A 14251-nucleotide genomic window follows, 5' to 3' on the forward strand; every position below is an offset into this window, starting at 1 on the left:
TTATTTTTAGATTGTTATTATTGACATTGATTTTTTTGTTTGAGAGAATTATAGACATTAATTAATTTATAAAATTTAATCAAAATATGTTAATAATATATTTTTATGTTTTTTTGTTGATTATAAATTATCATGTTTTTTTTAAATAGAAAAGATTACAAAGATGATTACAATAAAGATTGAACATAGGTTCCCATACTTTTCACTATCCAATTCCTCCCCACTCAACCACTAAACTAACCCTAGTGGTTATAAACTATCATGTTTGATAAAATATTAAACATTTGTAATAATAAATTAAAAATATAACAAATTTTAATTAGTTGATAACAAATTTTTAATACTAGTTATTTACTCTCAAAATTCATAGGATTTATAAATTAAATGTTTTTAATTATTTATAAAAAAAAATGTTTAACTATATTTCTAGTCTTTTAAATTTAAGATATTTATTTTTTTTCTTCTCAAATTTAAAATTCATGTTTTTAGTTCATGTAATTTTAAAAAACAAAATATTTTAGTGCCTGTTTATATTTTTTTTATTTCTCAAATATGAAACATGTGTTTTTAATTTTCAAAATATAAAATTAGTATTTTGATTTTTTAAATTTAAAGTTTATTATTTTAATCTTTGTATTTTAAAAATATTATTTTAATTTCTCATGATTACTAATCATATAATTGATGATGACATATTATAAGGTAGTTATATATTATTAATTGATTTAATATAAAATTTCATTGACAACAACATTAATAATAATATAATTGATAGTTTTGTAAATTAAGACAAGCTTTATAGTATAAATAATAACACAATTAATAATGACATATTAAAATAATTTTGTATTATTATTTGGACTAATATAATATTTTTATTGATAATGACTTTAAAAATAATTTTTATGCAATAAATTAATTAATAACATTTGTATAGAAATTAAAATGTTTTTTTTATATATTAGGACTAAAATTATATATTTTAAATTTGAAAGATTAAAAGGATAAATTTTAAATTTAAAAAATCAAAATAATTACTTATATATATATTTTAGAGAAAAAAACAAATTTTAAATTCTAAAGAAAAAAGAATATATACCTCAAAAATTTTGAAAGTCTTACAACATAATTAATCATATTAAAAAAAACTAGCATGTCATGATTTTTGTCATGTTCTTACCCAAACAGTAGTAAAAAAATATGTTATTTTTCTATTAATAGTGAGGCTGATATTTGTGTTGTGGTAAAGGAAGAGGCTTTTCTTGTGGAGTTGTGAGGAAGAGAGTGTGAGAGATCAGAAGAGAGAGATGGAGGTTGGATTCTTGGGTTTGGGTATAATGGGCAAGGCCATGTCAATCAATCTTCTACGCCATGGTTTCAAAGTCACTGTGTGGAACAGAACCCTCTCCAAGGTATATATATGCAACTCATTTTGTACTTCTTGTTTAACGGATGGAGCCACCCTCTTCTGCTATTTGGTGTCTGTTCTTCCATAATACTGGTTGCTTGTTGTGGTTAATATAATTTTGTGCATTTTTGTGTTATTTTAATTTGGGGCTCTATAGCATAGTTTCTTTTTCATGTGCCATTATCGTACATCAAGGAATGAATCCAGAAAGTTGTGTGCTGTGTCATTTTTGTTCCAGGTTTTTACCGGAAATTTATTTGTTTAGATTATATCAGGTAAGTGTAATAACAAAATTGTTCTACTGAACACTTTATGAGATGGATTGGCTCTCTAAAGTAATTAAGGGTAAAGTAAGTATTTTTAATCCATCATGAGAAAATTAACTGTTGATGTTATACATACACACACAAAGTCAACTGTTGATTTTCTTGTTAAGGACTGAGATTGCTTAATTTACTCACTCTAGAGGATTCAGATCCTCATCAGATATACCTTTTTTTAATTTTTTATTTTTTATTTTTAAGTTTAATGAGGAGATATATCTCCTTCCTACCGGGTTGGCTCTTACAGGTGTAAAGTAGTACTGGTACCTCCGTATTTGACTCTAAGTCCGAGCTCCTTGGTTAAGGAGCACAATTGCGAATCACTTGTATGAATGGTTTTTAGTTCTCGTAAGATATACCTTGTAGTCAGCATATTATAATTTTGTATTATTTCTATACTATAAAGCTCTCAAAATAAGCCTTATCTCACCAATTTTTAATTTGAATGCTCTTCCACTGGTCTAATGCACTGAACTGAACTTAAGAGAGTCCTAACTCATGTTTGTTGCAATCTCTAATTGTAGTGTAATGAACTCGTGGAACATGGTGCTTCAGTTGGAGAAACCCCAGCAGCTGTAGTCAAGAAATGCAAGTATACAATTGCAATGTTATCTGATCCTTCTGCTGCATTATCGGTCAGTGGCTGTGTATATTATTTTTGACATACAACCTCTTTTTTTGCCCTTATTTGAATACCATTTGTGGTGATTATCTAGGTTGTATTTGATAAAGATGGTGTTCTTGATCATATTAATGGGAAATGCTATATTGACATGTCCACAGTTGATGCTGATACATCTTCCAAGATATCCGAGGTTGGTATACCCAGCTTGGTGTTAAAAATGTATTTTTACTTCATTTAAAATTCATAACATTTTCTTGTCTGTTCGAGAATTATTTTACTTGTGATTTATGTAAAATCTTGTCAAGTCTGAAGGCCGAACTTTTCAAAAAATATTCTGTTATTGATCTCTGTTGTATATGAAAGAGAGGCTAGAATTGTTAATGTTGCATGACATTGTTTTCATATTACTTGGGGTATTTTCTGTGAAAATTTAAGCCATTTCTATTCTGTATTTTGTCTCATCCTCGAGCCCTCTTATCTTTAATTCATTTCATAGCTAAGACATGGTTCCCAAATCCTCCTCCTGTCTTTTCCCTAAATTTAAATAAGATTAATGTAAATGTTGTTTGAAATTTACATTGTGGGGACATCCTTTTTAATACCATGCATCACAAATTTTTATCTAATTATTAGTTTGTGATTATAGTCACTATTTGGAATTCAATCATTAAAAAAATTTATTTTATGGAAGTTAGGCGGGAAGTCTACAGAACTGGGGATTTCTTTTTGGGTGAGGAATACTTGATATGAAGTTAAACTTTCCTAATTGTGTAAATGTGAATGGGAATTCAATAAATTATACTATTTGAAGATTCTTGCTGTAGTGTGTTTGAATATTTGCAATTTTATACCCATATATATATGAGGAGAGATCAAATTATTCTATGAGTAATTCTTGGTAAAAATACTCCATTCAATAACTCATAGTGTATGTTGAATTTCAATGATCCAACATTAAATTAAAAGTTCTTAATGTATAAATAAAGTTTACAAATTTTTAACAAGTTTGAAAATCATATGGTATTTTGTTATATAGATTTAAATCAACGTATAAAATATTTTTATGATTCTCTGTCAATTTGAATTAATGAAATGAAATATCAAATAGTTTTCAATTTTTTTTAAAATTTTGTAGATTTGATCTATGTATTTAGAACTTTTAATTTAACAGTTAGATCGTTGAAATTTAACATATATCATGAATTATTGTATATGGTAATTTTACCAAGAGTTACTCTCGGAGTAATTTGATCCATTCTCTCTCTCTCTATATATTTATGTGTGTGTGCGCGCGCGTGCGCGCGTGTATGCTAGTTCTCTTTATCCATGTGAAGTTCACTGTAGCGTACTATCTTTGCTTGTTCATGCTATATGCATAACTGCATAAGCCAGAGCTTGGCATTGTACCTAATCAACCTTTCAAATGGAAATGAAAATGGATTATGGAAAGAAGTCCCTAGATAAGTTATCATTGACAGACTTAATATCTACAGGCAATCAAAGCAAAAGGTGGTTATTTCCTTGAAGCTCCTGTTTCGGGTAGCAAGAAGCCTGCAGAAGATGGCCAACTAATAATACTCGTTGCTGGGGACAAGGTATTTCGAAATGTTACTCAACAAATGTGGATAAAATTTTAGTCATCTTTCTTGCATGTTTTGTCTTTAATAATTTGAAGGACTTGAATTTTTCATTCACCTTTTCTCTCCTTTGTATAACATGCTTTCATGGCTGGAAATTTTCAGGGTATAGCATGCATAAGATACATTAGCATCCATTTTATGCCCTTTAGACCTTTCAATGCAAATAGTTGAGTTCCCAGAACAAAATACATTGATGTTCATTAAAGATATTTAAGCAGTATTTAGTGTTGTAAAATGCAATCTGATGACAAAAAATGTGAATGTAATATTTTTTGAATTATGGAAACATCAATTGCTTATTTTTATACAGACTAGCTACTGACAGCATCAAGAACTCTCAATTAGAAAGTTTGAAAATACTGTGTTGGTCCTGCCAGTCAATTTTAAAACACAAGCAAAAGTAATAATCATAAACTAACAATCCCAAAAGCTAAGTTGCAAAGGAAATTGTCATGAACCAGTTTTAAAATGCATTATTGCATAGGCTTTGATGCCGTGTCAAGAAACAATTCTCCCCAAAGCACAAATTTTTAAGTGAAGACATATGAATGGTTTATATTATGTCTCTCAACAGCAATGATAATCACATTATTTTAAACAAAAACATTCATTTAATATTTGTGCTTAATATTAGTATAACTGATGATTTGATACACTTGAATAAGCATCTATGATTCTATGTAGTTATGAAGAATGCATTACTATTGTGGTTGTGGTTGTTGGTTGAAGTTGGGTGTTTAGTTATGAGTTCAGGTTTGGTTGATATGATGTGTCACATGTGTAAAATATGAATATGAATTATGTACACTATTTCATTTTGTACGGATTTAATTAGATTTATTCCTTTATTCGGATTGATTGGTCACGCTGTATAAATAGTAATCCTTGTTCTACTTTTTAATTATTTAAAAACAATAATCACTTTTCTAGTTTTCATTCCAAGTAATGTGTATAAGTGCTCTCATTCAAATTCCTTATCATGAAATACTCCATCTTGAGGAGAATATAAAACTATAAATATGCTCTTTGTATCTTTCTGTATATTAAATTTATGATTGATTCTTTTATTATGTAGGCATTGTATGATGAAGTACTCCCAGCATTTGATGTACTGGGGAAGAAGTCTTTCTTTCTGGGTGAGGTTGGAAATGGTGCAAAAATGAAGCTTGTTGTTAACATGATAATGGGAAGGTAATCTTTTCCTCCCCCCTTTTCTTGGCTCTATCACTTTTTTATTTGGGAGTGGATAGGTTGATAGTCCGCAGCTTTAGTTCAGAGCATTTTATGAATCAGAAAGCAAAAAGAATTCGTCCAGATTGCAGTATTAGTAGTGATCCTTCTTTGGTTGCAAGCCAAATAGATTCCATGTCCATATTTTCTGTTTAGTTCTGTAAATTAGTTATTCTGTTACAGTATGATGAATGCTTTCTCCGAGGGACTCACACTAGCTGAAAGAAGTGGTTTGAGCCCTGGAACTCTTCTTGATGTGCTGGTAAGTGATTTTGACCACTAAGATTCTTATTGCTACGTTTTATTATTATTCTAAAGCCTAATTTGGGAAATTTTGTTTGCACTTTACAGGATCTCGGTGCCATGAGTAATGGCATGTTTAAATTGAAAGGACCTACAATGCTCAAAAACAGTTATCCCCCAGCTTTTCCACTGAAACACCAGCAGAAGGACATGAGATTAGCACTTGCCCTTGGAGATGAAAATGCTGTATCAATGCCCGTAGCAGCTGCAGCAAACGAGGTAAAGCTATTTTTCTCATATTTTCTTTCTGTGGTAAAAAAATTAGACCATCAGAAACTGCGTCTTTAGTTTACATGACTGCAATCCCAGTGAATAATAATAAAATTACTATAGTGGCTGCATCTAAATAAGTAACCCCACTTAAATGTCTTTTCCATGCTATCAAACTTACCTGCAGCTACATCGCAGTTTGTGAAGTAAGGTTGTGATAGTAATATTCTGATTGCCATGGAAGAACAAACCCCATGTAGTTTAAGGATCAAAACACTGCTCTTTCAAATTTGTTTCAAGTTTGGTTTTACTATCATGCATTCTTGTCAGTTGGCTTAGATCCTAACATTCCCATTTTAATAAACAAATCATAACATGCATCCTTTTGAGTTTGAAGTATATGTTCTAGACACAATTTGACTTCCGTACCTATGATAGCACTCACACATATAACAAGTAGAACCCTGGGGTGGGAGTAACCTATCCACCAAGTGAGCCTTTGATTGATTCACTAGAACATCAGAGTTGGCTTCCATTGTAAAAAATTCCAGACTTGTCAGACGCAGAAGCATTTTTCACCAGCTTAAATGGTTTTTATTTTACAAATAATAAAGAGTTAAAATTAATGGAAGATTAATTTTGTGTATACTTGAGCTGCCCTTGCTATATGGCAATTTGATATTCTGATAAACTATTCACATTGTTCTGATTGTGGTGTAATGATTCAGGTCATAAAAAGTACATCCGGAAATATATCAACTCTTTTTCTCTCTTTATTGATTGCATGTTACTTCAATGCTTCACATGCCTATGAAGTTTTACCAATGCTGATAAAAAAGTGATGGAACCCTTTTTGTCTCCTATTGCTTTTATGTTTAATGACTGTCATAGAGGTTTCATAAGGGAACTAAAGTTTGAACTATGTTTGTATTGTAGGCTTTCAAGAAAGCCAGAAGCATGGGGTTGGGAGACCTTGATTTTTCAGCAGTTCACGAGACTTTGAAAGCTCCTGATCATTCATCTTGACAGGATAACATTCCGTATTGATTAAATTACTCTCTGAGCAACAGCATGATGTGAACCATCTATTTATGAAGTAGTGTTTTGAGCATAGGTCATTTCTGTAGAATCATATTGAATTGAATGAACCTTTTAATTTTTGCCACCTTCATCCAAAAATGAAGTTATTATGTTAGAACACGGGTTTAGTGACATTAATGTTTTAGTTTATGCGAGTGGTTTGAATTAGGTTGCATGTGTATATTATGAAGCTTTTCCTGATTTTCATCTTTATTTCTGTTCTGGGGTGTCAGCCAATACTGGTGGGTATTAAACGTTCGCTTTGATTAGGCTTTCTTTATGTGCATTTGTACTAATAATTTGCTATAGTAGTATAGTACTCAACCCATAACTTATTTCACAACAAATTATTAATCAACATTCTCTCAAGCTGAGGCATATTATAATCATGCCTAATTTGTTACAAATATAATCTACTCTTTCTTGTACAGAAAGCCTGGTTAAAAATATTTACTATGACTGCTTTCCAGTCCATACCTGACTAGTAAAATTAGGTGGTTATTGAAGTTTCTACTCAACAATGTGACAATCATGTTCATTAATCTTTGTTCATTGATGAGAGAATAAGGTTAGATGCCATCTGAATAGTGGTTTGATTCTTTTAATAATATCACATTTGTGAATTTGAATTAGTGAAATGGAATATTAAATAGTTTTTTTTTAAGAATTTACAAACTTGATCTATGTATTACGAATTTTTAATTTAACAGTTTGATCGTTAAATTTTGATGTAGAATATAAGTTATTAAGTAGAGTAAGTCTAAGTAATATTACTCTTAGGGTAAGTGAATATATTCTCTTTATTTAAATATAAAAGTAAACTTAAAATACATTTTTAATTAATGTAAAATGAACAAGTTCTAATTTTAGTTCTTAAAAAAAATTCTGTTTTTCATCCTCTAAAACTTGGAATTATTAACTTGGTAGTCCTTATAAAATGAACAAATTTTAATTTTAGTCTCTATAAAATATTTTTCTTTAATTTTTAATATAAGATCTAAAATTATTATTTTTAGTCTTAATGATTATTTTAAGATAGATAAATAATATTTGTTTTAAAATTTTATAAACTTTTCTTTTAAGAATTTCACATGTTGACATGATTGATATATATATATATAGAGAAGAGTTCAAACGACACTGGTATAACTTTTACTAAGTATTACACCGCTCAATAACTTTATATTAAATGAATTTTATAAATCAAACCGTTAGATTGAAAGTACATATCACTTTATATGTTTCTATCAAATTTTGTAAGAATTGAACAACTTGAAGGTAATCAAAGTGTTCATATTTTAATATATTTTGAAATAAATATATTACGTCAATTTTGTTTTATAAGAATGAAGTATAAAATCATCTTGAAATAATATAAAATTTTGTATCTATGATCTAAGAGTAAAATTTTCAATCTAACAGTTAGATTTACAAAATTTACATTTAATATAATAATATTAAGCGGTGTAATACTTAATAAAAATTATGCCGGTATCGCTTGAACCCTCCTTTTATATATATATATATAGAGAGAGGAATCATATCAAGTGAGAAGGAATTTATTATGAGAGATGAGAGGGTTAAAATATAACCTTTAGATTAATTTTCTCTCACTTGATTAAACCTCAAATTTTCTCTCACTTGAGAGGGTTAAAATATAGTGTGTTTGGATGAGGAATTTTACAAATTCAAGGAATTTTAAATTCTTGGTATTTGAATTACTTTGATTTCAATTTCTCTTATTCTTAAAATATTTTGTTTGGATGAATCAATTCAAATTTCTTAAATTTTAAATTGTTAGGTTGAATATGATAATTTTATTTCATCACAGTAAAATTGATTTTAAAAATATATTTATATGTTGAGATTTTTAAATTAAATTTTATAAAAATAAATACTAATCCATTTTTAAATATTTATTAATTTTAAAAATTAATATTAGATAATATTTAATAATTTTAACAATTAATATTAAATAATGTTTAACAATTTTAAAAATATTTTTGAATATCTAACAATTAAAAAAATGAAGAGATAAGATAAAATATATAGGTAAAATAAGAAAAACAAATATGAGGAATTTCAAATTCTCCCATTTTTGGGAGAATTTGAAATTCTACTATTTTAAGGAATTTCACAAATGATTGGATTTCAAATTCTTTGTAAATTCCTCATCCAAACAAAGCATTTCACCTCAAAGAATTTGAAATTCTTCAAATAAATGAATTACCCCATATAAATTCCTCATCCAAACATACCATAAGGGTTATATTTTAATCCTCTCATCTCTCATAATAAATTCCCTCTCACTTGATATGCTCCCATATATATATATATATATATATAATACTTAGTAAAAGTTATTTCTCTTCGACTTTTCTTCTTTCAAATAACTTCAATTTTTACTCTATTTCTCATTCCACTTATCTTATTTTTCCTATTTCTTTTCTCTTTACCAAAGATAAGCATCATAATTCCTACATAAAAAACTTATCTTACCAATTAACTTGAAAATAATGAAGTGTAATTGACGGACATACCAATACACAAAAATGTAGAAATTTTCAGGTAAAGATAGATGAAAGCAATGTTGAATAAAAGAATTAATTACTCGTGATCTAACCGCAAAAAATTAAACAAATGTCAACTAAAATATTATTTTACAAATATGAAGTTAAGCAAATGAAGTTGTACCCTAGACGAATAATGGAGCTAGCCAGTAGAATTTAAAACAAACATAAGGACACGAGACAAAGATTTAATTCATTTGACTGACATTGGCATGTTAGTTTGAGATATCCTTGTCAATATTCATACATCAAAATACGGGTATTTTAAATAGACATTTCTTAAACTCATTTGCCGTTTAAATATCACTGGCTCTGTGACTTCACACTCTAATTTAACTTTTATTTTTTGGGCTACAAAAATTAATTATTCGTTCTTTCTAGTTTAAAAAATAACGATTGTACCTGTATCCGCTAGAAAGGCATAAAATTTCCAGGCGGATAGAGGAAATGGGTGCATATTACCTACCAAACAATCACAACCTGGGACCACATGTTAACAATGGCTGGTTTTATGTAAACGAGCATTTCTTGTGAAAATAAGCTAAAACATCGATCCAGGCTAACACGAAATTGACCAAAAAAAGGTTTACTCAACTCCAAAAAGTATCCAAAATTTTCGACCTAAAAATAAATAGCACAGGCCAATAAAATTTCAAGAAAATGGTTCTCTAAACGCAAAATAAGACAGCTTCTACTTGTGCCGTAATGGCAAGGCATCTGAAATGAAGCTTTACTCATCATCTTCATCTTCATCAGCGGCAGAGTTGAGAGCCTGAAGGCGTGCAATCAACTTGGTCTTCCTCTCCTCATAAGTAAGTTTCTTCAAGTTGTACCTGCATAAAGAAGCAGATACTATCAGGAACGTGTTCAAATGATCCAATCCCTAAAAACTAAGGTTAAGCCACCAAACAGAAAGTTTAAAAATATATTATATGGTCACACAAGATTGAAAGAAAAAAAAAGCAAATGAAACCAAGCCAGCTACAGGTTCAAACCAATTTGATGGAAATCAAATGACAAATTAGATACATGATTTACTCTATTCTAGAATCTAGCACTCAAGCTAAATTCAAAAACCAATTTTACCTTTTGTGTTCCTTCGGGGGCTGCTTCTCAGATTTCTTGATAGTGGGATCAGCTCGGATGGCAGCATGAACCTTCTTGTACAGTGCCTCAAGACCATCAGCTTCTAGTCCACGCTTGATATATTCACTGAAGTGTGACTGGTATTTCTCTGGTTCATCTTCCATCAACGTCTGCAGAAAACAAAGAACAGGTTGTCAGACAAATGACCGACAACTCCAAATATTGCATTAAACAATTCAACAGACAGGTACTAAATAAAATCTTCACTCATGCCTTCATATAGGAAGCAACATGTCCTCCAAAGAGATATTTGCGATGAACCTCAGGATCGAGCTCCTTCTTATCCTTATCAAAGCCAGCAAACCTCTTGTCACTGTGAGGAATATCCAAACCCCCATCCAGAGCTCCCTGAAAACCATCACAATTATTCAATCTCACCATTATTATAACAAAATCACACCAATTAGCATCGCAGTTTCATAATTTACCTTAAGGGCACCGAAGACACGATTGCCAGTTGTAGTCTTGATAAGACCAACATCAAGGAGAGCACGGAATGGCCTCCTGGTCTCAGCAGGTTCCACTGAAAAATCCTCTCCAGTAGCCTAATAAAAGGGAAACATCCAATTAACTTCAAAATACGACACAATGACACAGAATTGCACACAGCACAACAAAAAAGCATAGATACCTCAACATTTCCTTCATATTCCTCGTCCATTTCAAGCATTTTTAGGACTCTTCGGGCCAACAGGAGCCCAGTGCAGTAAGCTGGAGGCATTATAAGATATTCAAACAGGAGTGAAAAGATAAGCACACAAAATTTATTGAGAGATAGGTAGGAGAGGAAGGATTTCCTCATAAACAAAGCACCTGCAGCATAATTTGTAAGGCCTACTTCAAGACCATAATGTGGCAACTCATGTGCATATGCCGCAGCAAGAACGATATCACCGGCAATGCTAGCAGATACTATTTGGGCAATGATATCCTTGTTGGTCTAGTAACCAGGTTAAGATCACTCACAGATAAATTTCATAAAAATAACTTCAATCCTTGATTCAATGTGAACACATTTTAAGCACATAAATCCATCACTTGATGGAATAATTAACAGATCGATAACGAAAGGATACAAATCGAACAACAAAGCGGTATTTTGGAGTGTTGTATTTGTTCTTGTCCTGATTAATCAACCGAATTCTGGCTCGGTAATCGGTCTTTCCCTCTGCGTACAACAAAATCACCATTATAAACAAAGTAAGCAACATTAAACACCAGGACACGACGAATCAAAGTAAACAAATACAATTAATTACCTCTTCTTCTCTTGAACTTGACTTGATATCTCTTGAAGTAGGCTTTTGATTTCTGAGCCTTAACATACACCTTCAATACGCACCCAATAAAACGTTGATACAAATTACGTCAAAAAAAAAAAACTAAAAAGCATAGGAACAGCCACATAAAATGCAGAGATTTGATTAAAACAGATCCATTACGAGCTACCAAACACATAAAAACTCAACACATGGAAGTTAAAACAAGAAACAAAACCCCACCATAACTCAAAACCTTGACTTCCACTAAAATTACCCAGAAACCTTAACATTCACAAACACCATTCTTTGAAACCAGACAGAGCCTGAAAAACTATAAATGCAAAACATTGGAACGTAGACGAAACGGAACATAAAAAACCGAAATTCACACTCTACATATCAGGTAAACATGCTACGGAGGAGATAGAAGAAGGATCGGATACGCACCATTGCGGTGAAGCTCGATCTCTTCCCCCGAACGTGACGGAAAAAAGTGTGAGAATGAATTAGGGTTAGCAAGTGTTTTTTGCTTATAAGGTATTGTTTTGGGGGGGTCGGGTCAGAATGGGTTTAGGGTTTTACAGGCCCAATGGGTCTAGGGTTTGAGCCTATTAGCTTGGTTTTACTATTGGTTTATGATGGCTCATGATATATATACTTCCTTTTTTTTAAGTACACCTCCTTTATATATTTTTTTAATTATAAAATATTATAGTTCTTTTTTTAAAATCTTATATTTTTACATTTTTAATTTTTAATTTGTTACGTTCTTTTTCTTTTTCACATACATTTTTTTTTCTTTTTCAGTTTTCATATGCTACCAAAATAGGTAAGGTGAAAGAAAGATAAGGGAGTGCGTATAAAATTGAAAAAAGAGGTAAGATGTGTGAAAAAAAAAATATTAAATTAAATGTTATAGATATAAAATTAAAAAATTAAGAATATTTTAAAATTTAATTTTTTTTTAAAAGGAGGTGTACTTATAAAAAAAAGGAGGTGTATATATTATCAACCGTTCATGATATATACATCTCCTTTTTTCTATAAGTACACCTCTTTTTTAAAAAAATAATTAAATTTTTAAAAAAAAATTAATTTTTTTAATTTTTTAATTTTACACCCACAATATTTTATTTAGTACTTTTTTTTACACATCTTCCCTATTTTTTTTTTCTTCAATTTTTACATGTACTCCCTTACCTTTCCTTCACCCTACCTATTTTAGTAGCATATGAAAATTGAAAGAGAAAAAAAAGTATGTGAAAAAAAAAGAAAGTAGCAAATTAAAAGTTGAAGGTGCAAAATTAAAAAAATAAAATAAAAATGATAATATTTTATAATTTTTAAAAAGATAAAGGAGGTACACTTATAAAAAGGCTAATGATATATACACCTCCTTTATTTTTTAAATACACCTTCTTTATTTTTTTTTAAAATTATAAATATTGTAGTTTTTTTAAATTTTCTAATTTTATACCTTCAATTTTTAATTTGCTACTTTCTTCTTTTTTTTCACACACTTTTTTTTTCTCTTTTAGTTTTCACATGCTACCAAAATAGGTAGGGTGAAAAAAAGGTAAAGGAGGTGCATGTAAAAATTGAAGAAAAAAAAGGAAGATATGTGAAAAAAAGAATACTAAATTAAATATTGTAGATGTAAAATTAAAAAATTAAAAATTAAAAATATTTTAAAATTTTAATTATTTAAAAAAAAAAAGTGTACTTATAAAAAAAAATAAAAAAAGAGGTGTATAAATCATCAACCTTTACTATATTAAACCCCAGAACTAGCTGGTTTTAGCTATTCTCAATTTGGATGGCCAAATTTTCTATATTGGTTGTTATGCGTGATTTATTTATTTTTAATTATTAGTTGCATTAGTTTTTTACTAATGATACAATTATTTTAGAATTTAATTTGAAAAAAATATATAAATTAATAATGTAAAGACTTTTTATATTATAAACTAATAAAAAAAATTGATATGATAATTTATAGACTTTTTTAATAACTAACTCAAATAATATTAAGAATGATTTAATGATTAATTATATAAGATATTTTGCATACCATACATATTTATTAAATTCTATTTTATATAAGCTTAAATATCTTTTTATCTCTATAATTTTATAAATTTTATCTTTTAGTCTCTAAAATTAAAATTATATTTTATTTATTATATATCATTTTTGTTTCATTTATCTCTTATCATTTATTATTGTAAGAACTAAGAGGTAAAATTTATGAAATTATAAGAATTATATGAAAACAAAAACAGAATGTATAAAAACTAAAATAAAATATTTTTAATTACAAACATAAAATTCATGAAACTTTTGAGAATTAAAAAGATATTTAAATATTTATATACATTATCAATATGATTTTTATCACACGGACTTACAGTAGAAATTCACTCTTGTCACATCTTAATATGATACGGCTTAGTA

General features: G+C 29.1%; 2 protein-coding genes across 2 annotated transcripts; one reads left to right on the top strand and one right to left on the bottom strand.

Moving 5' to 3' along the window:
* Positions 1 to 1226: 1226 nt before the first annotated feature.
* LOC109808326 (glyoxylate/succinic semialdehyde reductase 1) lies at positions 1227 to 7000 on the top strand. Its single transcript, XM_020371276.3, has 8 exons — positions 1227 to 1412; positions 2256 to 2366; positions 2448 to 2546; positions 3850 to 3951; positions 5072 to 5187; positions 5410 to 5488; positions 5578 to 5748; positions 6676 to 7000. Exons 1-8 carry the CDS (start codon positions 1308 to 1310, stop codon positions 6763 to 6765), a joined length of 873 nt encoding a protein of 290 aa, XP_020226865.1. The 5' UTR covers positions 1227 to 1307; the 3' UTR covers positions 6766 to 7000.
* Positions 7001 to 9882: 2882 nt separating this feature from the next.
* On the bottom strand, positions 9883 to 12396 carry LOC145949194 (large ribosomal subunit protein uL18). Its single transcript, XM_083074932.1, has 9 exons — positions 12245 to 12396; positions 11795 to 11864; positions 11612 to 11703; positions 11349 to 11475; positions 11167 to 11246; positions 10964 to 11080; positions 10749 to 10883; positions 10476 to 10645; positions 9883 to 10222 (listed from the first exon to the last, which is right to left on the bottom strand). Exons 1-9 carry the CDS (start codon positions 12245 to 12247, stop codon positions 10120 to 10122), a joined length of 897 nt encoding a protein of 298 aa, XP_082931058.1. The 5' UTR covers positions 12248 to 12396; the 3' UTR covers positions 9883 to 10119.
* Between the last annotated feature and the right edge of the window lie 1855 nt (positions 12397 to 14251).

The sequence above is a fragment of the Cajanus cajan genome, chromosome 5 (assembly GCF_000230855.2).
Source record: "Cajanus cajan strain Asha chromosome 5, NIPB_CcT2T_4, whole genome shotgun sequence".
NCBI classification, from domain to species: domain Eukaryota; kingdom Viridiplantae; phylum Streptophyta; class Magnoliopsida; order Fabales; family Fabaceae; genus Cajanus; species Cajanus cajan.